Source organism: Ananas comosus, linkage group 9 (genome assembly GCF_001540865.1).
Source record: "Ananas comosus cultivar F153 linkage group 9, ASM154086v1, whole genome shotgun sequence".
Lineage (NCBI taxonomy): Eukaryota > Viridiplantae > Streptophyta > Magnoliopsida > Poales > Bromeliaceae > Ananas > Ananas comosus.
Genome location: NC_033629.1, coordinates 2,069,645 through 2,091,930, shown reverse-complemented (window position 1 = coordinate 2,091,930; position 22,286 = coordinate 2,069,645). Strand labels below are relative to the sequence as shown.

At 32.4% G+C, this 22,286-nt stretch overlaps 1 protein-coding gene across 1 annotated transcript; it reads right to left on the bottom strand.

The window, feature by feature from the left end:
- Positions 2,075-14,803, bottom strand: LOC109714943 (protein YABBY 2-like). The gene is made up of 6 exons (XM_020239698.1): positions 14,605-14,803; positions 12,030-12,149; positions 10,706-10,823; positions 6,660-6,708; positions 6,429-6,504; positions 2,075-2,413 (listed from the first exon to the last, which is right to left on the bottom strand). The coding sequence occupies exons 1-6, from the start codon at positions 14,671-14,673 to the stop codon at positions 2,300-2,302; spliced, it is 546 nt and encodes a 181-aa protein (XP_020095287.1). The 5' UTR covers positions 14,674-14,803; the 3' UTR covers positions 2,075-2,299.

Here is a 22,286-nt window from a genome sequence, read left to right as displayed (position 1 = left end):
TTTTAAATTTTCTAGATAATGTTTAACGACATAGATCGTCAATTCGGAAGCTCTATCATAAAAAACGACTTATGAGTACGAGAACGATCATATTCATAAGAGTATAACAGCCGAACTATATATATATAAAAACCATTTTGAGTTGTATCTCTCTTTGTGCAACACTCCATCCTAGCTAGTGTTATGACAATTATTATAGGGGTTTTCTTTTAAAAAAAAGAGTAATAAGACTTGGTGAAATTTAGGTTCTTTGGATGAGGATGTTGTATTTTATTATGTGTGCTTACAAATGTACTCTTATATTTAATTAATAGAAAGATCCTAATTGATAGATATAATTAATTTATAAGCCACGTATCAAATCTAACAATTAATTTTTTTAAAAAAACTTTATAATTATATATATATATATTATACTTATTTAGTATTATATATATATATTTAGCGCGGAGCGGCAGTGACTATGAGAAGGCGCGAAGTTTGGGGCCGTAAAGTAGAGGAGGCGAACGTGATCCATGTAAGCACGTAATTCCGCACGCGTCCGTTTGCCTTATTATTATTATTTTTACTTTTCGTTTTGGCAAAACTCTTTTTAGACACCTCGGGTATTTTGAGATATTGCGGATCTCCTCGGATGGCAGCGGTGCGGGAACGACAGCTTCGACTACAACGGCGGGGTTGGGCCGCGTGCGAGTTAGTGAAGGCGATACGGTTAATACGTACGAAGAGTTATATGAAACAATATATTAGATGTATATAAAATATCTATAATATTATAGTATATATATATATCGTAGAGAGAGAGATGTGTTATGGGGATTAATTGGACCATATTTAGAGAGAGAGAGAGAGAGAGAGAGATGTGTAATGGGGATTAATTGGACCATATTTAGCGAAAGCACGAAGAGATCTCCATGGGGGGCCCACGCTAGATTCTATATGTCATGGTGGCCAATGGTGGGTCGCCACGTCGGACAGGGTGTGGCTAGTTGTCGGAGAGAACCACCCTGAACCAAAGAACCCGGCCCCTTGGCTCGAGTATATATCGCGGGAGAGGATGAGTAGTGATTGGGAAAAAAAGATAATTTTTCTTCTTTTTTTTTTACGTTTTTTTCAAGGAGAACATGGAAAAAGATAAACGCAGTAGCAAAAAAGTGATCACAGAAGAGAGAGGTAGATAGAGAGAGAAAGAGAAAGAGAGAGAGAGAGAGAGAGAGAGAGTCTCTTGTGATTTCCAACACCTTACACATTCTGAATCACTGTGGAAAGCGACAGTTCATCACCGCTCACAACAAGTATCTCTCTCTCTCTCTCTCTCTCTCTCTCTCTCTCTCTCTCTCATTCATGTGGAACATTTTACTACCATTCTCCGCGCTCAATATTTGATAATATTCACATTTGGTTACTCTCTCTTTCTCTCTCAAGATAATAAAGAATGTGAGTTTATATATTTACTAGAAATATTTAGTAATACCTGCCAAATGAAAATTATGGTTCTTTCTGTTTGTTCACATGCAATATTCGATTGTGTTCTTTGTTTCTGCAGCTGGTTGTATATATATATATATATCATCTTTTTTAAAAAAAATTATATGTTGTAGATCCAATAATTAACTGGTTTGTTCCATCTTATTCTTTGATCTTACGGAGCTTGTTTACTAATTGTTCACTTTTCATCATTAATGACATTTTTTTTGTGCAAGCATACTTGGATTAATTATAAAAATGTGGCTATGTGATCGTACCATAAAGCATCAGTTCCTATTAGAACTTTGATGTTCAGCTCCTACTTGTCTCAAAATAATAAAAAGAAACCACCACCACCACCAACAACAACAACTATATAGCTAATTAAAAATATCTATGCCATTTAATTTTCGAAAATGTCGAACGACTCATAATGATAAGTAGATACTAACTAAAAAAGGGGTTAGAATTAAGGTCTCTAACTTCTCTAGAAGCAACTCAATTAATATCACAGGCTACTATATATATATATGTATATCCAGTTGGTTACATAATATAAATGACATGCAAAGTAAACTAGCTATAAATATATAATATTTGCACAAGATTAATACATCACCTAACTCGGTGATCGAATATTAATTAATTAATTATATGACATCAAATCACAAGCGCGAATAGTCATTTTCTCATTACACAGACGATTACGAATCTAGAGAAGGTCCGCAAGATCTTCTTAGCACATAGTAGTTTATACCTTGACTTGTAGATCACAAGTTCAATAGAGAATTAACATATATATAGCATCTAAATACTCGCAATGAAACTCTACTTAATAGAAACCTTGAGCTTTTTGTGGCCCTGGCATAGTGATCTCTTCGTCCCTCTTCTCTGGGTTAGCTCCATCAAGGGTCAGCCCGAAATGTATGCGAGGAAAATGCGCCCACTGCACGTCGACAAACGAACAACATAAAATTAGAAGAATTGTAGTGAAGTTAATTCTATGAAGATTACATGCAAGAAAATATAATTAAGGAAGTTGTATTTCAATATTCTCTAGAGCTACTGAGTCAACAACTGATTCCATAAGGGTTGTTTTTTTTTTTTTTTTTTTTTTTTTTTTTTTTTTTTGAGAGAGAGAGAGAGAGAGAGAGAGAGAGAGAGATTTCTTAAGGTTGATCTTTTCTTTTCCTTTTATTTTCCTTACCTTTTCTTTTTCTTCTTTGAGTATAATTCTATAGGGTTGATCAAGGTGTGCATCTTTTATCATCTAATGGGAGCTATTAATTAAGAAGCAATAACAAGGAAAGTATAACTAGGAAATTTAATAAGTTATTCACATGAATTATTAGTTCAAGTTTTAATGATTGAGATGAGAAATGAGAAAATTGAAGCAGTGAAATTGCAAGCCAAAAGAAAAGCTGCTAGGCCACTAAACAATATCCTATGTATAGATAATGATTAATTCCTTATCTTTAGCTATCCAGTTTTAGCATATAAGAAGAATGTGTAGCACAGCTAGTTTTGAAGTGTGACATGTGAAACTCTGCAGTTGAATAAGACTATAAGAGTAATGGTAGAAGATAGTACATGATTTTGATATCGTTTCAAATCAATGTAGGCTGTTAATTTTTGATGTACTCTTCAATTAATGCTACGTACAGACGAATTCTACAAATTAATGTCTACTCACTGGCATGCATATATAGCTGCATTTCATTGACAAGTATATGACAGTTATGAGATCGACTAAGCAAGTTATATATTAGATAGAAAAATGATTGTTTTCAGATATAAATTTTAAGATCCCTATTAATACTAATGATTTACGTATTTTGAACCGGTGGTCTAGACCAAACAAATTGCTATAGTTCTTATGGACCAAGTCATTTCATATTGTGTCATGGTAGTTGTCAGTCAAAAGTGTGAAAATTAAATACTTAGCAAGACAAAGTCTACAGCATGGATAGTATGGTCTTTTGAACTCACATTGCTTACTAATTTTGAGCTATGTGTGTGGTTGCACCTGACAAGGACGTCAAGATCTAAACAAAAAAGCTTGTAACACTTCAATAGTCAAATACTGGATTAAAAATGGTTAATATTTGGGTACATATGGGCTAAGCTTCTTAATACTAGTAACTTACTCTTAGGCCCCTTTTGTTCGGAGTATAAGCGGGGCTATTCTGTCAAATGAGATGATTTTTTGTCGGGATATTTTATCCTGGTCAAAGCTTGCTATCTTAGGTTATTCCGGAATAGCTTGAGATATACTATACCACCATTTTAGTATAATAGTGCTATTCCAATGTTTAGTTTTAAACTTTATTAAAATTATAAATTGAATTAAAACTAAATTATATATAAATATAATATGTTATATATTAATACTATAATATTATTATTTTTATTATAAAATTATTAATTATATTATATTAATACATATTATTTATTTTTAAATATTATAATAAATTTTATAATAAATAATATTTAAATATTATAATAAATTATTTTTATTAAATTTAAGTTTATGTAGAATTTTAAAAAAATTATAAATTTATTAATAATAAAAAATTTAAAAAATTATTGAAAAAATTATTTTTTATCAAATTTATAAATTTATTATAATAAATTATTTTTATTAATTGTTCCCACCCCTATTCATATTTTAAAATTTTAAAATTTATAATTTGTAATCTCACAATAAAAGTTTATAATTTTAAATTCAAAATTTTAAATTTGATATTTTGAATTTTTAAATTTAAATTTTATATTTTATGTTTTCAAATTTAAATTTGATCTTAAATTTAAAGTTTGAAATTTAAAATTTAAAATTTTGAATTTAAAAATTGAGATTTTAAAATTTAAGATTTTAATTTCAAATTTTGAAATTTAAATTTTAAAAATTTAAATTTAAAAATATAATTGTAAAATTTAACAATTCAAATTCAAATATAATGAGAGGGATAATATTATTATTTTTATTTATAATTATTCACTATCTTATTATTTTTATTTATAATTATTCACTATCTTTCTTATTCTATCTCATCTATCCAAACGTTATTTTTCTTATTCCCGGAAACAATCCAATTTTTATCCAAACGCAAAATTGGTCTAGTTCTTGCTTATACCTGAACTTATACCTATTCTTATAATAGATAGTTCTTACTTATATTCGAACCAAACGATACCTTAAGCATTTTTAATAGGAGCCGACAAGTTGTTAGTACATAATAACATGACGGTTCCCGTTACAATTTTATAATATTTTAATCATGCTATTGAGTATGTAATGATGCTATAGATGTATAACGAGTTAGTTTTGGAGCTTTCCATCCTCCTGAATTGGGAGTTGCTCAATACTTGGCTACCCTGCACAGCTAGACAATACTAAAGGCCAGGGAGGAGATTTTAGAAACCTCGACAATGCTAAAAGGGCACTAGATAACATGGTTGAGCATTGAAGGTTGAGCTTATAGGGTGACTATGAAATGCATACAAGAGATGTATTAACTTCCATCAATGGCAGGTTATTGGTTGTTGACAAAGTTGTGAATTTATCACTGTTACCACATATATGTTACTATATAATATATATATGGTTTACTATCCTAATAAACCATATATATATACTAATAAACCATATTTATATATGTTACTATATATAATATATATATGGTTTACTATCCTAATAAGCAAGTAATATACATAGTTATATATGTTACTATATATAATATATATATGGTTTACTATCCTAATAAACCATATTTATATATGTTACTATATATAATATATATATGGTTTACTATCCTAATAAGCAAGTAATATACATAGTAACATATATAATATAAATAGTAGTATATATATATATATATATTATATAGTAACATATATAATATATATATATGGTATGTAATATATATATATGGTAACAATCACAACTTACTTTTGTATGTTGTTAGTGTTAACAATCGTTCCAGAAGCTAAAACTAATAGAAATTAATAGGACAACCAATTCAGTTTAAATTAGGGAATTGCTTAGTATAAATAGGGAATTCTGTGTTTTCTCAAAAGTACAAAGAGAAAAATGTTAGAATTTGTTGGCATTATTGTGATTATTTGNAAATTAATAGGACAACCAATTCAGTTTAAATTATGGACATTCCACCTAGATACATCATAAATATAGCAAATGATCTAGCTAGGACAACAATTTCAAATACTAATTACTGAAATGCCAGATATCAAGAACAAAAAGAATCGACCTTTTCATCATTATGACGGGACTAATAAGTGTTAGTATTTCATGAATTAGGGAATTGCTTAGTATAAATAGGGAATTCTGTGTTTTCTCAAAAGTACAAAGAGAAAAATGTTAGAATTTGTTGGCATTATTGTGATTATTTGTTTGAAGATTTATAGTTAGTTCCAAAATATATTAAGTCTTGGTTTTCTATAGAAGTATAGATTAATTAGTACTTACATTCCTCAATGCACTACTAAATCCATCAACAAATATAAGAACTAACTAACCTTAAATGTATAGAGATTGCGCTCGACAGGTCAGAATAGAAAGAGTGCAACTAATTCTTAATATTGCATCGGAAAGTCTGAATTGTGATTTTCCATATCAATTGAACCGACAAAACTCGATACGTTATAGCAAATGTTCTAGGAAAACAATTTCAAATACTAATTGAAATGGAAGCAACAATATTTCAAAAATAAAAACAATTCACCTTGTTATCATTATGACAATTATGAGAACTATAAATATTTCATTTTGCAATTTTTTCTTAGTATAAATAGGGAATTCCAAGTTTTCTCAAACATAGGAAAAAATAAATGTCAGCATTTGTAAGAATTATAGTGTACATTTGTTTGGGGATTTATAGCTAAGTTGTATAATATATGGAGGTCATGGTTTTTTATGAAAGTATAGATTAACTATTACTTACATTCTTCGCCGCAGCACTGAATGCTTCCCTGTGGCTAATTTCTGGATTGTTAGCCTTTATCCTTTGGATTTCCTCCCTATAATTGAGAGAAGGACAATCCATACAAAACAACGACAATGAGAGAACAACATGATGGTATCATTAAATGATGTCCAATACGAGTAAAGTGGTAGTAAGACGCAACGAAAAGTTTAAGACAAATAAGCAAGTAAACAAATTTGAAGAACTTACTTGATAAACCTGTTATATGCTGAGGGAACACGTTGTCTTTTCTCCGGAGCTGGTCAGAGAGAAAGGAGCAAGTGATCAAGAAATGGCAAAGTATGAAATTATCAGATCACTGGCTCACTTATCATTATCTATTTATCCTACTTTTCTTGAAGATAAAATGTTAAAATCAAGGAGTTAAAAATGAATTGCAGAACTTTCTAAGAATAATGTCGGTAGCATTGGATATGGTTAGACTAATTTTGAAAGTTGGTATTATCTGAAAGGAAATTTTATCGCAGCGAATTACTTCCGGCCTATTAGCCATATCAATGAAGCGCAAAAGATCATCTCAAAAGTTATCATTAATAGGCTTGAGGGAGTGATGAAAGAGATTATTCACCTTCTCAATCCGGTTTTTCTAAAAAGGCAACTAATTCTGGATTCATTTGTGACTGCTAATGGGTTAGTGAGGTAATGCGCTAAAAGAGCGGACGAAGGTGTTGATATTAAAATTTATTTTTAGAATTAAGGCATACGACAAGGTTAACTGGGTGTTCCTCATGAGGATCTTGACCTGGCTAGGAGCAAGCTCTAGGTGGCGCGACTAAGTAGTACAATGTATCTCTAATGCCAAAATAGCAATAATAGTAAATGGGCATGTAACACCCCAATAGTCCTACATCGGATGGGATACTGATTCCGATCAGTTTATATGAGGCATACACGCTAGTAATAATAATTGCGCTTAAGTATTTTGGGCCAGTTGTTTGGGCCTAACGAGTTATTATTGCTAGCAGGTCGGGTCGTTACACTGGTATCAGAGCCGAATACCAATTGGAAGTGTGAGAGCTAAGTGTTATACGGGGCAAAGTACTACACTTGGTGGGAGCCACCTCTTGAACCTGTAGGAGTCACCTCTAAAATCTCACATCGCCTGGTAATTTTGATCATGGTCTGGTCTGTCTGTCTGTGATCTGATTTGGATCCGACGAGGATGTCAGGATCTAAACAGGGGGAGTTTGTAACACCCCAATAGTTCCATATCGGATAGGCCTGTGATTTGGGCCAAATGAGTTATTGTTGTTAGCGGGTCGGGTCATTATAGGGCACCCCACTAAGTGGATCACTGTGAAGAGGGGTCTATGTCAAGGTGATCCTCCCTTTCTCTATCTTTTCCTCCCTCTATCTTTTCCTAGTAGTAGTTGAGAGATTGGCAAGAATAACTACTAGTGTGGTGTGAAATACCCTCTTGAGTAGTTTGGGGCAGACTGTGGAGAGTAAGGTAGAGTTAATTCAGTATGTGGACAATACAATCTTCTTCTGCTAGGCGAAAAGAAGACAGATGAGGAATCTCAAAGTAATTTGGCGCCTTTTCGACTGTCCTCTAGACTAAAGATTAATATGGATAAGTTTGAACTATTCAATCTGGGAAACAACCTTGCAAAAAGGGATGGGTAAGCTAGATTATTGGGATACGGGTGTGGGACCCTCCCGATGTGTTATGTTGGATCAACCCTCTTCGACAGACAACTTATAGGGGACAACTGGTGTCTGATGCTTCAAAAGATTGAGAATAGAATAGGCGAGTGGCAGACCAAACTCCTTCCCCAAGGGGGCAAACTAGTTCCTAGTGAATGTAGTGATTACTAATCTTCCGCTATGCTCTCTTTCAGTTTTTACAACTCCGAAGTGAGTACTAAAATGCATTGAGGCCCCCTTAATTAGGAGAGCTTTTTTCTAGAAAGGCAAGAAATCAGTGTGCGAAAGATAGTGCGTGGTGAAATGGAAGACTATGGGGAGGAGCAAAAAGAAAGATGGTGTTAGGATTAGAGATATGACAAACCTGAATATAGCTCTGCTAGCAAAATGGTGGTGGCGATTCTTATCAGAACACCTTATCAGTATACTGTACTACAGAAGAAGTGATCGCTCAAGGAGGGAGCTACGTACCTTGAGACCCTTTTCATAGTGGTAGTGTTAGATGTGCCTTGAAATTAATAATCGACTTCAGTTTTGGAACTCCGACTTGTCGACAATTTCGCAGTGCGACTAATTTGAATAATAAGTTGTGAAAAAAAAAATGAATGTCTGTGGTAGGTAACGAAGGGCTCGGGCCAATCGGCTTGAACCCATAGCCCACCACTGACATTTGCCAGAGGGTGCAGGGGGCTCCACCCCTTGCGGTACGGATTAGATTGGATCCGAAGCCCGTTAAGAATTTGTTTCTTCGTTTCGCCCTAGAGGCAATAGATTGATTGTACTCTAAACTTTGTATTCTCTTTTTCCCAGCAAATAGTTTTCCATATAAATCTTCTTGTGGTTTGTCTATTTTCGTGTTCGCCATTTTCATTTCCGTTTGTGGATTTGTCATAATAGGTAGAGAGATGTGCTAACTGTTAAACAAGTTTTCAAATGTGGTGTCATTTACTCGATAGGCTTTGGTAATAGTACTCACTTACGGTCAGATATATGGTGTGGGAACTCTCCGCTTCGGACTTCCTTTTTGTATATTTACAATGGTATAACCTAGAAAAACTGTTGGGTCAGAGACTGTTATGACTAGCATAGGTGGTAGTGGGAGATGATCTTGATTGGCTATGTTCCTTCTTCATCGCAGGTAAGGGAAGAGATCTAGGAATTGAAACTGCTACTCTCTAACTAAGTCCAGGCAACTAGACATGACAAGATTAAGTGGAGATGGTCTCACTTGTAGAAATTTTCAATTAAGTCCTTACATGGATTCCTTCAGGATGGAGTCAGACTGTATTAGATATGTCTCAAATTTTAGAACCACAAGGTTAGAATCTATTTTGTTTTGATTATCCTATTAAGTTAAATTTAAATTTTGCCTAATATTTTTGAGAATTTTTCTAGTCTTAGTAGATTTGTTTTCTAGTTGTGTTAGGATTTAGCCATTATAGCAAACATACCTTTTATTCTATTGATCTGGGGCAGCACATAAGGAGAAGTATAATGTATTTTTGGGATTAGAATTTTGTAAGACGGGCATATATTGTACACCACTTTGATTATAATGAAGATCTCCACTACGTCTTCACCCGTAGATGTAGTGGCCGAACCACATAAATGTTTATGTGCTTTATTTTTTCTTCTCGATCACTTTCTCGATTCTCTTTTGGCATTTTTATACCCGACGAACTAGATCTTTTCTACTTTTGTCATAACAAACTAGTATCAAAGAAAGTTTGATATCAGTGTAAGTCACGAATTTCTCGTAGATCGGCATGCTGCTCTGAACTGTGGAAAATATATACCGCACTAAAGGCTAAATTTTTGTGTGGTTAGTTTTAAACAAAAAGTCCTGACGGTCGATGGCATTCGCTAGTACTCCCCTATGGGCAATCTATAGGAGCCGTCTTGCTCCAAGTCGGCTTCTACAAAGCAGTCAGAGTTGGCGACTATTGCTACAACATGGTGAGTCATATGGCTAAAGCAAAATAGAAGAATCTTTCAAAGGAGGAAAGTAAACCTAACACACATACTGTTTGAGATTCGATCGCTTAGGGATCTCTGGGCAGAGTGGCGGGTGGTCTCATAAAGCTTATGTTATTGGGTTTTGATTTTCCGTTGTTGTTCTCCTTTTCTTTTAGCTTCTTTTCATTTTTCTCCTTTTTGTTTACCCCAAGGCCTAGTTGCCTGATCAGTCTTTTATAGGTAAGTTCACTCTCATCCTTGATGAATGAAGCAGTAACAAACCACCTTTTCTCCAAAAAAAAATAAAAAAAAATAAAATAATCCCTAACAATTAATTAATTGCAACATTCTTGCTGCAATAATGATCAGTTTCTAATTCATTTTGGATGCTTCTGAGAGAACTCGAATAGTTTGTTCCTAGGAATTAGTGCAACTATGGAATTCTCTTTATACATGGGAATGTACTTTAAAAGAATCCTTTTTTAATTGCAAACTCTCTGCTTATAATATCTTTCTTTTTGCTGCAAGGGCAAAGAATAAGGTCAAGCAAGTACATGATCGAACAAGAAGAAATTTACTTAGTCAAAATTTGGATGCGTCTACTTAATTTGAGTAATTTCAAAAAGGCTTACGGCGCATTGGTTGCACTTGTTGCTGATTGTTTGGCATGGAGTACGCCATCGGCGTTTTGTTGCATTTGGAAGATGACTCGTACTCCCCACAGTTCTCACGAAGTACTTTGTTGTGAATCTGTAGTTTTATATTAAGTACCAATTACGAAGAAGACATTGTTAGAGACTACTATTTTGTACTTCCGGGTATATAGAAAAAAAAAATTTACTTCTTTAATTACTTCTTTACACACAATTGATGAAAATATTTGTATATGTGTCAACTTCTTGTTCCCACGCGCCTTATTGAGTCATGCCATGGAAGCATCACTATATATATATATATATATATATATATATATAGTACAAACAGATAAATATTAAACAAACAGACCGATCATCCCTAGCTAGTGCAAGTGGCAAAACGCTTGATGGTTTTGCTCGAGGTTCAAAGTTCGAAGTCTAGGCGCTTCACGTTTCTAGCTAGATTTATTTATTAAAAAAGAAACTGAACGAAGTGGATATCATGCTACTTTTCTCTCTCAAAAAAAAGAAAAAATTGGCGGATTAATTAATAAATCTAGAGATGCATGATGAAAAACTTTGTTCTTCTGGTGGAACTCACCGTATCGCATGAGATATAGCTAATATTTGTTGTATCACTTAATCCATCTCTCACTCTCTTCATAAATGATGAACATAAATTATCATAAGTCGACATCTAACTCTCTCTCTCTCTTCTCTAATTAACTGCATATCTCTTGAATAACCAATTAATAAGAGAAGCTAGGAAGTTTGGATTAGCTCCTACAATGTGTGCGTATGTGTATAGGTGCATGTTCACATATGCATGCATGATAAAAATACATATACTCATATGCATACATAAACTGTACAAAGGTGGGGTGGAGAATCAGAAATACAATAAAAGTCAACAGCCTCAGGAAATCTGAAAACGTACCAAATATGTTGATAGAGTGACTTTTTTTTCTTTTTCTTTTTTTTTTCCTTTCTTACTCTTTTTAAGCAAAACAATGAGATGGTATTTTCAAATAACCTATGTTCTCTATTTTCCAGCAAATCTCTTTGTTTTGGGATGTAGGCTTTAATTGCCAAAAATGTAAAATTCGAGCGAAAAGGATCAATTTTTTCCAGAGGTCAAGGGTTTTTTATAATTATTATTAGAAATTAGTTAATGGTTCTTTTCATACCAATGTAAACACCCTAAACTAAATTCTTGGAGATTAAATGGTAAACTATGTTGTTCATTGATTTGTATTAGAGAAGCATATATATATATATATATATATATATAGGGTTCGGATAGGAAGTTATTATTATGAACCTGGTAATCTTGACGAGCGAGCGTTTGAAGCAAATTTCCCATATTCACCGACAGCAGAACTCCACAATGTCCGCATCGAACTGTTACAATGTTGAACAAACTGTTGCATGGAACACTGACCTGCACCAAAATGATAACCAAAATTTGACGTTTACTTTGATCATATGTTGAGGAAATAAACTTGTTCATTCATAGGTATTCACATAGTTTTACAGTAAAGAAAAACAGTTAATAGTTCACAAGTTTAAGCTCATTTTGCTTTAAAGCAAAACAAACCTTGTGAATATATAGGAACATCACCTTCTATCTATCGAACAAAGATGCAGATTAATGTAACTTGATAACGGATATATAACACTTCTTACGGACTTTTCTTTGTTGCATTGGAGCATACATTATAAAAAGTTTTTCAACAAAAAGTGTAAATAATGAGAAAGGAACCAAATTACATATCCACTCAAAATAAAAAAAGGATCGAAGGGGGATGCAATGAAAATTACATGTAAGCGTAACATAAAAATATAATATAATCAAACCATATAAGTGACTCAAAAAATAACAAAAGAAAAGGAGAAAATGTTAATTTCCACTTTTAACAGTTGCTTCACTAATATTACTTAGTTCTACTATTAACAACTATGGGTGAGGGGAGATTGAAAGAGCCAGCTGGAATAAAAGGTTCACTTCAATAGAGAAGGTCTTCTAAAATCAAAAATATGGGGGAAAAAAACAAAACAAAATTGTAAAAGTTTGCAGATATTCATTCAAAATAAAAAAAAAATGAAGAAATATAAAAAACAGTGAATTACTTCAAAAACAAAACAAAGAAACAAGTGAAAGGAAAGAACCAATCATCCAGTAGGAATAAAAAAACCCAAATGAGCAAACATAGGAAACAGTATATAGTATGATACTATATATATACCACTCAAAGAAGAAAGGGGAAATATATATATCATGGACAATATCTCTTGTTCAGAAAAAAAAAAAAAAAAAAAAAAAAAAAGAANAGAGTACTATATCTATGAAGGGGAAACAGGTATAGACTCCCTATGCTCCCCTATTCTCCTATAAAGCAACAAAGATAAAAGATCCTTCAAATGTGAATAGAGGGCTTAGATGAAAGAGGAGGAAATTAAGGGAAAAAAAAAAAGAAAAATGAAATAACATTAGAAACACTGATTCTCTTAATAAAATGCGTTTCCTTTTGACCTGAAACATTCAACTCATTGTCCTCTCTTCTTTTCCATATATTCTGACTTCTTTTTTTTTTTTTCTTTCTGACTGATTTAAGTTATGCAAGAATAAGTAAAACGATGTACTAACAACAGGTAAAGAGAGGAAAACGACATGTCAAACGGAACCACTTTGTGGATATATAGTTAGAGAGAGGAAGAGACAATTAAAAAAATAAAACAAAAATAAAAAAAGAGGGGGATCTTTGAAAGGTAAAAGTATGATCTTTGGTACAACAAAGTAAATACTGGTGAACAGCCTTTGCAGCTTGGCAAAAGTAAGTGAGAAGTGAAAAGATTTTGGGTGGTGATCTCTTGCAGCAGGATATATATATATATATATATATATATATATATATATATATATATATATATATATATATATATATATATATATATATATATATATATATATATATTTAAGAGGCTATGCATCTCAAGTAGTTAAACTCAGTTACATGAAGAGGAGAAATCCATGTAGGGTAAACCATACATATATAAACTAGAAATGGAGATGTGATTAAAACCTCACATTAGCTTATTCTTGAAGAAAGAAGTTAAGAGGAATTTATAGGTGATTAATTATACACTGCACCAATATTCCAGCGAACAAATTGGGTTGCCTCCAACAAGTCCATCTTTATCCGCCATTTTTTTTTATAATCTTAAACATGGGATATTTGAATGCAGTAAGTAGATTCAGAGGAAGTTTAATTTGGGATAAAGCGCTAGTGTACCGTAGAATCATTCTGATTAGAAATTAACCTTGTATTGGTTAATATTTATGCATAACAGCTCAAAAAGGCAAAGAATGAGCTTAATCTCTTGATGAACGCAACAAAAGTATTTTTTTTTTTAAAAAAAGGAGCTCTTCATGAACTACTCTATTTCAAGAAAAGGAACAGTGGATTGTACCATCAAACCATATGAAAATTAATGGGTCTTGATAATCTATTTCCCTTTAAATAGCTCACGAATATAGTAAACTCTTGGTAAAGTTCAAAAAACATTGGCATTTGAGTCCAAAGCATAACCAGAACTAGCTAAGTCCACTCAAATGGAATTGCCAACTATGAACTGTTAGCCAATGTAATGGTTAGGTATGACCTTTATATCATTTCTTGAGTGTAATTCTTGTTTTTTTTTTTTTTTTTCCTTTTCATTTTTTTTCCTTTTTTTCTATGAGAATGCTCTCAATTCTTGTAGTTCTTGTTAGATCTGAAATCAGATGCTCTAAGGTTTTTATCATAGATTATGCTCTGTGTGTGTGTGTGTGTGTGTGTGTGAGAGAGAGAGAGAGAGAGAGAGAGAGAGAGAGAGAGAGAGAGAGTGATCGATACCGCGAGGATGGTGCTGCAGAAGTTGCAGTGAACATAGCAAACATGCTCAGGTGCGATTTGGGTCGACATTTTCCGATCTGAGGACCGATGAAGTAGCCTACGCTACGTACATAAGCAAGGGAAGAAGAAGAAGAAGAAGAAGCAAGGAAGAGATGATGATCTGAAGAGTGATGGGGCATATATATATATATATATATATATATATATTTATATATATATATATATAAGATAAGAAAGGAAGGATATAGCTTTCCTCTCTCTCTTAATTTGTTTTCTTTTGTTTTGGTAATAATATGGAAGAGGTGTCAAAGGATAGCAGCAAGAAGCAAAAAACAACCATGGTGGGGCAATAGTTTGGTAGTGGTTCTTTAGAGGTGGTTTTTGTGGAGCAATGGGGGGAGAAGGTGGAAAGGGTTATGATTGAAAGAATGAGTGGGTGGAGACTACTACTACTGTACACCTCTCTCTCTTTCTCTCTCTCTCTTTCTATGTGTGTGTGTGTGTGTGTGTGCGTGTGTGTTTAACAGCAAGTGGGGGGTGGGGGAGGAGACATTAATGGCCGAGAGAGATGCCAAAGTCCTACTATGCTATTTTCTGAAGTTACCCAATTACTCATTTAATGGGAATCCAAATGTAAAGTGATTAACTTTTCTTTTTGGGAGAAAAAGTCGAACTAGCTAACAGNTATATATGTAGTTCTTCAAAATTAGTGCAGTTCTTTTAAACCGCAAGAGCCAAAAATAGCTTTTCAAATTCATTTACTAGTTCATTAGATGTGCATCTTACTTCGGACAGCTACATTTTAACTACATACACTGAATTTTGGGAGTATTTCTACTTTCTATATCTACCGTACTTTATATTTTGTTGGTCGAAGCTCCGTTATAATTCAAGTTTTGCAACAATTATGTACACTTTGTTAATAGATGCATGTGATAGAATTTCAACAAGAGTCTCTTTTTTTTTTTTCTCTCTGAATTCGGCATGGATCTTCACCATCCAACTTACATAGAACTTAATTAAGCTTATGAATAACACTTGAATTTTCTTTAATTGAGAGAAAATGAAGAGAAGTAACAATGCAAAGCAAGGAACGAAGAGTCCATAATGTATGAACTTCTTTGTGAAATATACTCTCCTATGAGCTCTTCCATCAAGCTTGACAGCGGAAAGATCAAAGTTCAAAAGATTTCTGAATAAGAAAACAGATTTTTCCACTGTTTCCATGTGGCAGCAACTGAAATTAATGGATAATATGTGTTGTTTAAGAGAAGGATTATAAGGTTAATTAGGCAATTCAAACCACTTTAACCATGCTTAACGTTACCTGTTGCTTTAAGTATGAGAGTAGGGACTATTATAACATTTCAATTGTAATGGAGAATTTGGTAATACAATATGTATAATAAAAACACTCTTATGCTTCGTTTGGCAAAGAGAGTAGGAGAGCAAAGAAGAAAGAATTAAAAAAATATAAAAAAATTTCTCTTCTAGTGTTTGAATGAAGGGAGGGGGAAAAAAGTTTCTCACTTAATTTCTCTTCATTTTTTGAGAGAAAAGAAATTGACAGTGTTTTGGAAGGATACGTTTACTGTAGCTATTTCTCTTCTCCTCTCTCTCCTAATATTTCAAAGCAAATGAGAAAAATAGTTTTCTCTCCTGACTTTTTTCTTTTCTTTTCTTTTCTCTCCATTCAAATAGTGTAAAAATTTAGTGTAATGAAGGCACAGTTATAACTTTAAATTTTTGTTTTCATTCATTTAGTTTTGTAATAAAATGTGACACCCTCAGGATTTGGAATAATCCTATATATAAGATATAGCAAAACTAAACTTGTTAATATGACTATAGTATTTTGTGCAATGGTTAGACCAAAGAGATTAAAGAAGTTGACTGAGCCTAGGACTAGAATAGGTCTCTAGAATGGATGACCCTTCTAGGAAGCGGGGCATCATAGTTTGTATCATAGCCAATCATCAGTCGGAAGTGTGAGATGAGTCTCGACTGAGTTGGAGTTATACGGTGGGCAAAGCGCGTCTTCTCCGTCAACAATCATTGTAGGTGTAATGGCTTCCCATAAGGTCAGCTGAAGCTAACGAAACAAGTCTTACATCGCCTAATCTTTGCAAGTGCAGTTAAGCTTGACGAGTACATCAGGGCTTAAGGGGTGACACCCTCAAGATTTTGGATAGTTCTGTATATAAGGTATAGTAAGCCGGTTAAATCTCTTAACTCGGCTATAACATTTTGGACGTTGGCGAAGCTTAAGAGATTAACAGGTTTGAGCGAGTCTAGAACTAGAATAGTTCTAGACTGAGTGACCCTCTAGGGAGGCAAAGCATCATAAAATCAAATAATTTCACTGCATATATAGTCCAATTTCTTCAGCTTTTGACCTAATCTTTCAGTAAGTCGTACTTGTTTCATGGCCACAATTTTAGATCTTGGTTTTATACATATAAATGGCACTGAAATTAATGAATCAAAGTGGCCACGTTCTGAATATAATTTGTCGGAAGATTATCAAGTGAAATTAACTTACATTTCAGGTGTTTCATTGATCTTTGAACAGGGATGAGTGAACCCACCGATCTGGTGATAAAAGGCCTTAAAAAGATAAGTTTCGCATACAGTAATCACTCGCTCCTTAATTTCTTTTAATTTAATTCCTCGTTAATTAGTTGATCAGTTTCTCTCTTCTTTCACAACATTTATCAAAGAAATTGCATTTACCGGACAAAAATTATTGCCTCTATATATACGCTGCTTTTATACTAGCTAGCATCATTGACAAAAATGGAAAAAATCTAATTTGTTGGGCGTAAAAAGTACAAAAAATGAATCGAGAAAGAGAGAAGAAAAAAATTACACAAATTAATATATATTTACATAGTTTAGCTACTGACTTACGTTCACGGATGAAGACGGATAAAAACTTTCAGTATAATTAAAGTGGTATACAAAATATGACTTTCTCACAAAACTTTAGCCTCAAAATATACACTAGTACTCTCTAATCCCCTGCACTAAATCAACAAAATAAAGAGCATAGTGAAACTAGAAATAATCTCAATATGATTAGACATGCATCATCTTAATTTAATGGATTGACCAAAATAGATCAGGATTTTCTAACTTTAATTAATTTGCAGTTCAAAAATTCCTGATATATCTAATAAGTGTACATTGCAAGACTAGTCACTTAAGTGGATTTCAGCCATAAGCTGAATTACTGTGTGCAATATTCATCACTTCAGCTTATTAAATTATTTTTGACCTATTAAAGATGATCAGTTTAGAAAAACAAGTCCAGTACTCTTGACTCAAAGGCATTAATGTTTGTTTTCTAATTGTCCAAATTAGCTAGTATATGTTTAACCCCATCAATAAAGAATATCAAAATATACATCCAGTACACCTTAGGTCATTTCTAGGTCAATCAATAGTGTAGTATAATATTTATATATATCAAGTCTGGTTGCTATATTATCAGTAGCACGGAGGCCTCCGTGCTGTCAAGTTGTTTCGATGATGTAGCTTTCGAATTGATGATCGATTTTATTAGACTTGATCTATACTGTTGGAAATAAATTTTATAATTTTTTGATATCATTTATCTATCAAATGAGTAATCTAAAAATGAACGGCTGAAAATAAAAATCTCATAAAATATGATGGTAAAAGACTTAAATTTAAGATCAGAGGTACCGGTCTTACTCTAAATAATGAAAAAAAAAATTATAAAAATTTTATCAGATTTATATTGTTTTATACTGTTAAATTTACAAGCACATCACATTGACTATTAAAATTGTCAATTCTATATATATACATATAAATTGATCAACCTTCTTCAAACTTTACTTCTTGTTCTAAACTTGAATTAAATTCTACAGGATCATTGAAATATATGCATCATGCACTTGCATATGCACCTCATTCAACTAATGAAGAGCCTCAGTTCAGCTATCAATAATTGCTAGATGTTAACTGATATGTGTCTCAAGTGTTAGGTTAAACATATAAATTTAGAGATCGACCATCCCCGGTGCAAGTAGCAAAGATATTGATGCACGGTCGGTACTCAAGATTTCAAATTTGAAGTTTAATTACTTCACATTTTCAGCTAAGTTTATCTACTTTTCTCTCACTCAAATAAAAAGTGTATAAATTTAGTCTTTGAAGTTTCACTAATTTCAACTCAAATGATGAGGTTTGATCTGGATTTTGGAATCATAGTTTTGTTTCAATCGGGTCATATTTCACAGATATTACGTAATTATAACTGAAAATATAAAGATCCATGTAATCGAACGTCAGGTCAAACTTATGGGATCAAATAAGTAATTAGAAACTTTTCCTTCTTTACGAGAAAAATTGATGTGATACCTCCTTCTATCTCCTGAGTAATGAAAGAGTTCCAGCAATAATAATATTTAAATTGTTTGCAAAAGGAATGATGGTGACAACAATCGTGCCCTTTTTTCCTAATTTCTTTCTTTCTTTCTTTCTTTTTTTTTTTTTCTTTAGCTCATGTGTGCCTAAAGTGGTACAAAATTTGGTCAGTGATTCAGCATGCCTCCACGATGTAATGTCATTTCAATTGGACAGTTTGGATCTTTCGATAGGATGTATACCTAACTTTAAGGAACTAAAATCACTATGTATTGTGCCCATCATGATAAAACAATACTAGTAAATCCATTATTGATCACACAGCCCCTTACTACATGCATGATCCTCTACTATTCTAGTTTTGTTGTTAAGTATAAAATTTATCGCTCGCTCAAGACCTTTAGTCCTGACCTGGATCCGATGAAAAGAAATGAAATTCATTATATAAGGTATGACCATGAATGAAAGGAGGAAAAAAGCCAAGCTGCGTACAGGAAAATTTCATGTTGCTACGTACCATTGTCTCATGCAACAATGAAAAAACAAAGAAAGATGAACAGTTAGGACGTAAAATAGGTGTTTTTACTTATTATCTACATAAATATAGTCAAAATAGAAATACTTTTACTTGGGTAAGGGAACAGATGACTAGCTTGATCTCTTTCTACATTGATTGCGATATATGTAGTAAGAGCATTCATTTCAAATGCACATCCCATATATGTTTGCACAGTAGGATTATGAAAACCCACAACAACCCTTGGTTTCCATGATTTTAAGCCGATCTTATTTGGGATCGCAAATCCCAAGTTTGTCAATGAAGAGCTAAGAATAGTGATTAGATGGATATTAATGATTGTTTTCTCAAGATTAAATGGTTGTTAATTTTCGGATACGTGGGACCGGTAAGGGTTATATCTTTAGAGAAATGCTTCGATACACCGACTTATTTAAATCTAACCGTTTATTTTTTGAGGATATAATTGACTTTTAAACATTAGTAACCTACTCAACAGGTTACCAATTAAAATCAATTATAAGGACAATGTTGGAAAATAAATGTTAATCAAATACCAAATTAATAGTTTCCAATACTTTGTCTCCTTATTTAATTTTGTTACTTACCAAATTAGATAGTAGCTAATTTTATAAGTAACTAACCCCGAAACTAAAATTTAACTTGAGTTTTAAATTTATATTTATTATAGTATAAATTAAATTTTAAATGAGTAACAAATTTTAAATTTAAATTGTTAATTCAATATTAAAGTAACATAAAAGTTCAAAAATATTAATCTATTTTAAATTTGAGTTTAAATTACACTGTGCTTATAAACCCAACTTTTATTTTTATTTAAATAAAAATTTTCTATCTTTGAAAATAAAATTCAAATTGTTAATTCAATATTGAAACAACATTAAAGTTCAAAAATATTAATCAAATTTAAATTTTAAATTTGGATCTAATTTGAATCTCGATGGCTCTATTAGCTCTATTAGTTTGATTTTTTAGATTTGAATTATTCTTGTTATATTAGTTAAAATTTTATTAAATTTAATAGCTCCATTAATTGTCAATTATTCTAATTCATTTTTCTTAAAATTATTAAATTTGATAAAAAAATTTTATAAATTCAATAAAATCTCTTTTTTAACAAAACTACTTTGTTTAAAATTAAAAGTAAGGGCTCGTTCCAAAAGAATTTGAAAGTTGAGGGTGCTCTTTCTTAGTTGCTTATAGTTGAAGGGGTCATTGGAAACTTTCATGTACGAGGCGTCGCCAATAGTAATGCTAGACTCAATCTCATAAATGGCAAAAGTCCAAAATTGCTCTCACAGGTATAGCATAAAGTGAATTAAGCTACCGTTTGGTTCGGGTTAAGAAAAAACTAATTATTCCAGGAATAGAACTAAGTTTAGGATTAAGGTGAGGTTAGAGTATTTTTGTATTTGGTTGGGGGTTGGAGTTAGTCCAGGATAGTGAAAAATAGTGTTTGGTTGGAATAGGTGGGATAAGAAGGATAATGAGTTATTATGAATAGAAAATAATGTTTGGTTGGGGTTTGGTGGGGTTAGGTGAGGTTAGCTAACCCGGAATAACCCATTTGAAGTAGGGTTAGCTAACCCTACCAATTTTTAGAAGTATTTGGAGATAAAATGGGGGTTAAGGGGTTATTCCACCCCTTAACCCCCAACCAAACGGAGGCCTCCAATACTATTAACCGCTACCGAGAAACAAATATATAGCAGGTCACCAGTTTTGCCTGGCTAAATCATAGCCGTTCACCATAGTAAATTAATAGACAGGATTAAAGTGGTGTATAGGAGAATCACTCATATTTTTAACAATGCACCTAAAGCATAAATGATACTACATAAAATAAAGAAAATATAAAAAAAACTTGCAGATAACCAAGGAAATGTTAATGCATGTACACTGCTTAGGTGGATCTCCTAGTATTACATCAAATACAATTTACAAATAATCTACATACTCATGGAATAAGAGGCCCTCAAATAACTCTTTTTATTTTATATATATATACTCTGCTATTAATAGCATCAAGCACTTAGTGCTATCAAGTTTTCTGCCGTTAGATTAATCCCTTTGATTATTTTTACCCGTTAAATTATACTATTCAACCAACCACCCACTCAACCCTTGGGGGCCCACATCATCCTAACCGCACATTTCTCAATCCAAGGACTAAAAAACTAATAGCATCAGTATTCCAGCCTATATATATATATATATATAAAATTAGACTGGAATACTATTAATAGTAAAATTCTCTTTTTGCTATCAAGTTTTTAATCCTTGGATGAAAAATTGTAGGGCTAGGATGATATTAGTCAGTTAGAGTTGAGTGGTCCCCCTAGGGTTGAGTAGTCCCCACTGGGTTATAGTATTTAATCCAATGGTTAGAAATGATGAAAAGAGTTGATCCAAAGGTTAAAAAACTGGTAGCAACAATGAGATTTTGCTACTAATAGTAGCCCAGTCCAACTATATATATATATATATATATATATGCAAAGTAATAATCTTTTCAGTACTAGCAATAGAAAGTTTCTTTGATTAAGTTAATTACTACAGCACTATCGAATTATATTCGATCTGTAATAATAAATACAATAGAATCTTAATAAATGATTAAGTTAGTGAGTAGTTACAAATCTAGCTCATTACAAAAATTAAGAAATTAAAAGAGCAAATCAAAATTTTGGTATTGCACCTTGCAGTGCCACAACATGTGCGTGCATGGATGTAAAGTTTGCTCTATCAC

Excerpts from the sequence above, each read along its gene's own strand:
- LOC109714943 (XM_020239698.1), bottom strand. The coding sequence starts at position 14,673 with ATGTCGACCCAAATCGCACCTGAGCATGTTTGCTATGTTCACTGCAAC. Across the intron at positions 12,150-14,604 it reads TCTGCAGCACCATCCTCGCG|GTCAGTGTTCCATGCAACAG; the intron begins GTATCGATCACT and ends ATTTTGGTGCAG. Across the intron at positions 6,505-6,659 it reads GCATATAACAGGTTTATCAA|GGAGGAAATCCAAAGGATAA; the intron begins GTAAGTTCTTCA and ends TCTCAATTATAG.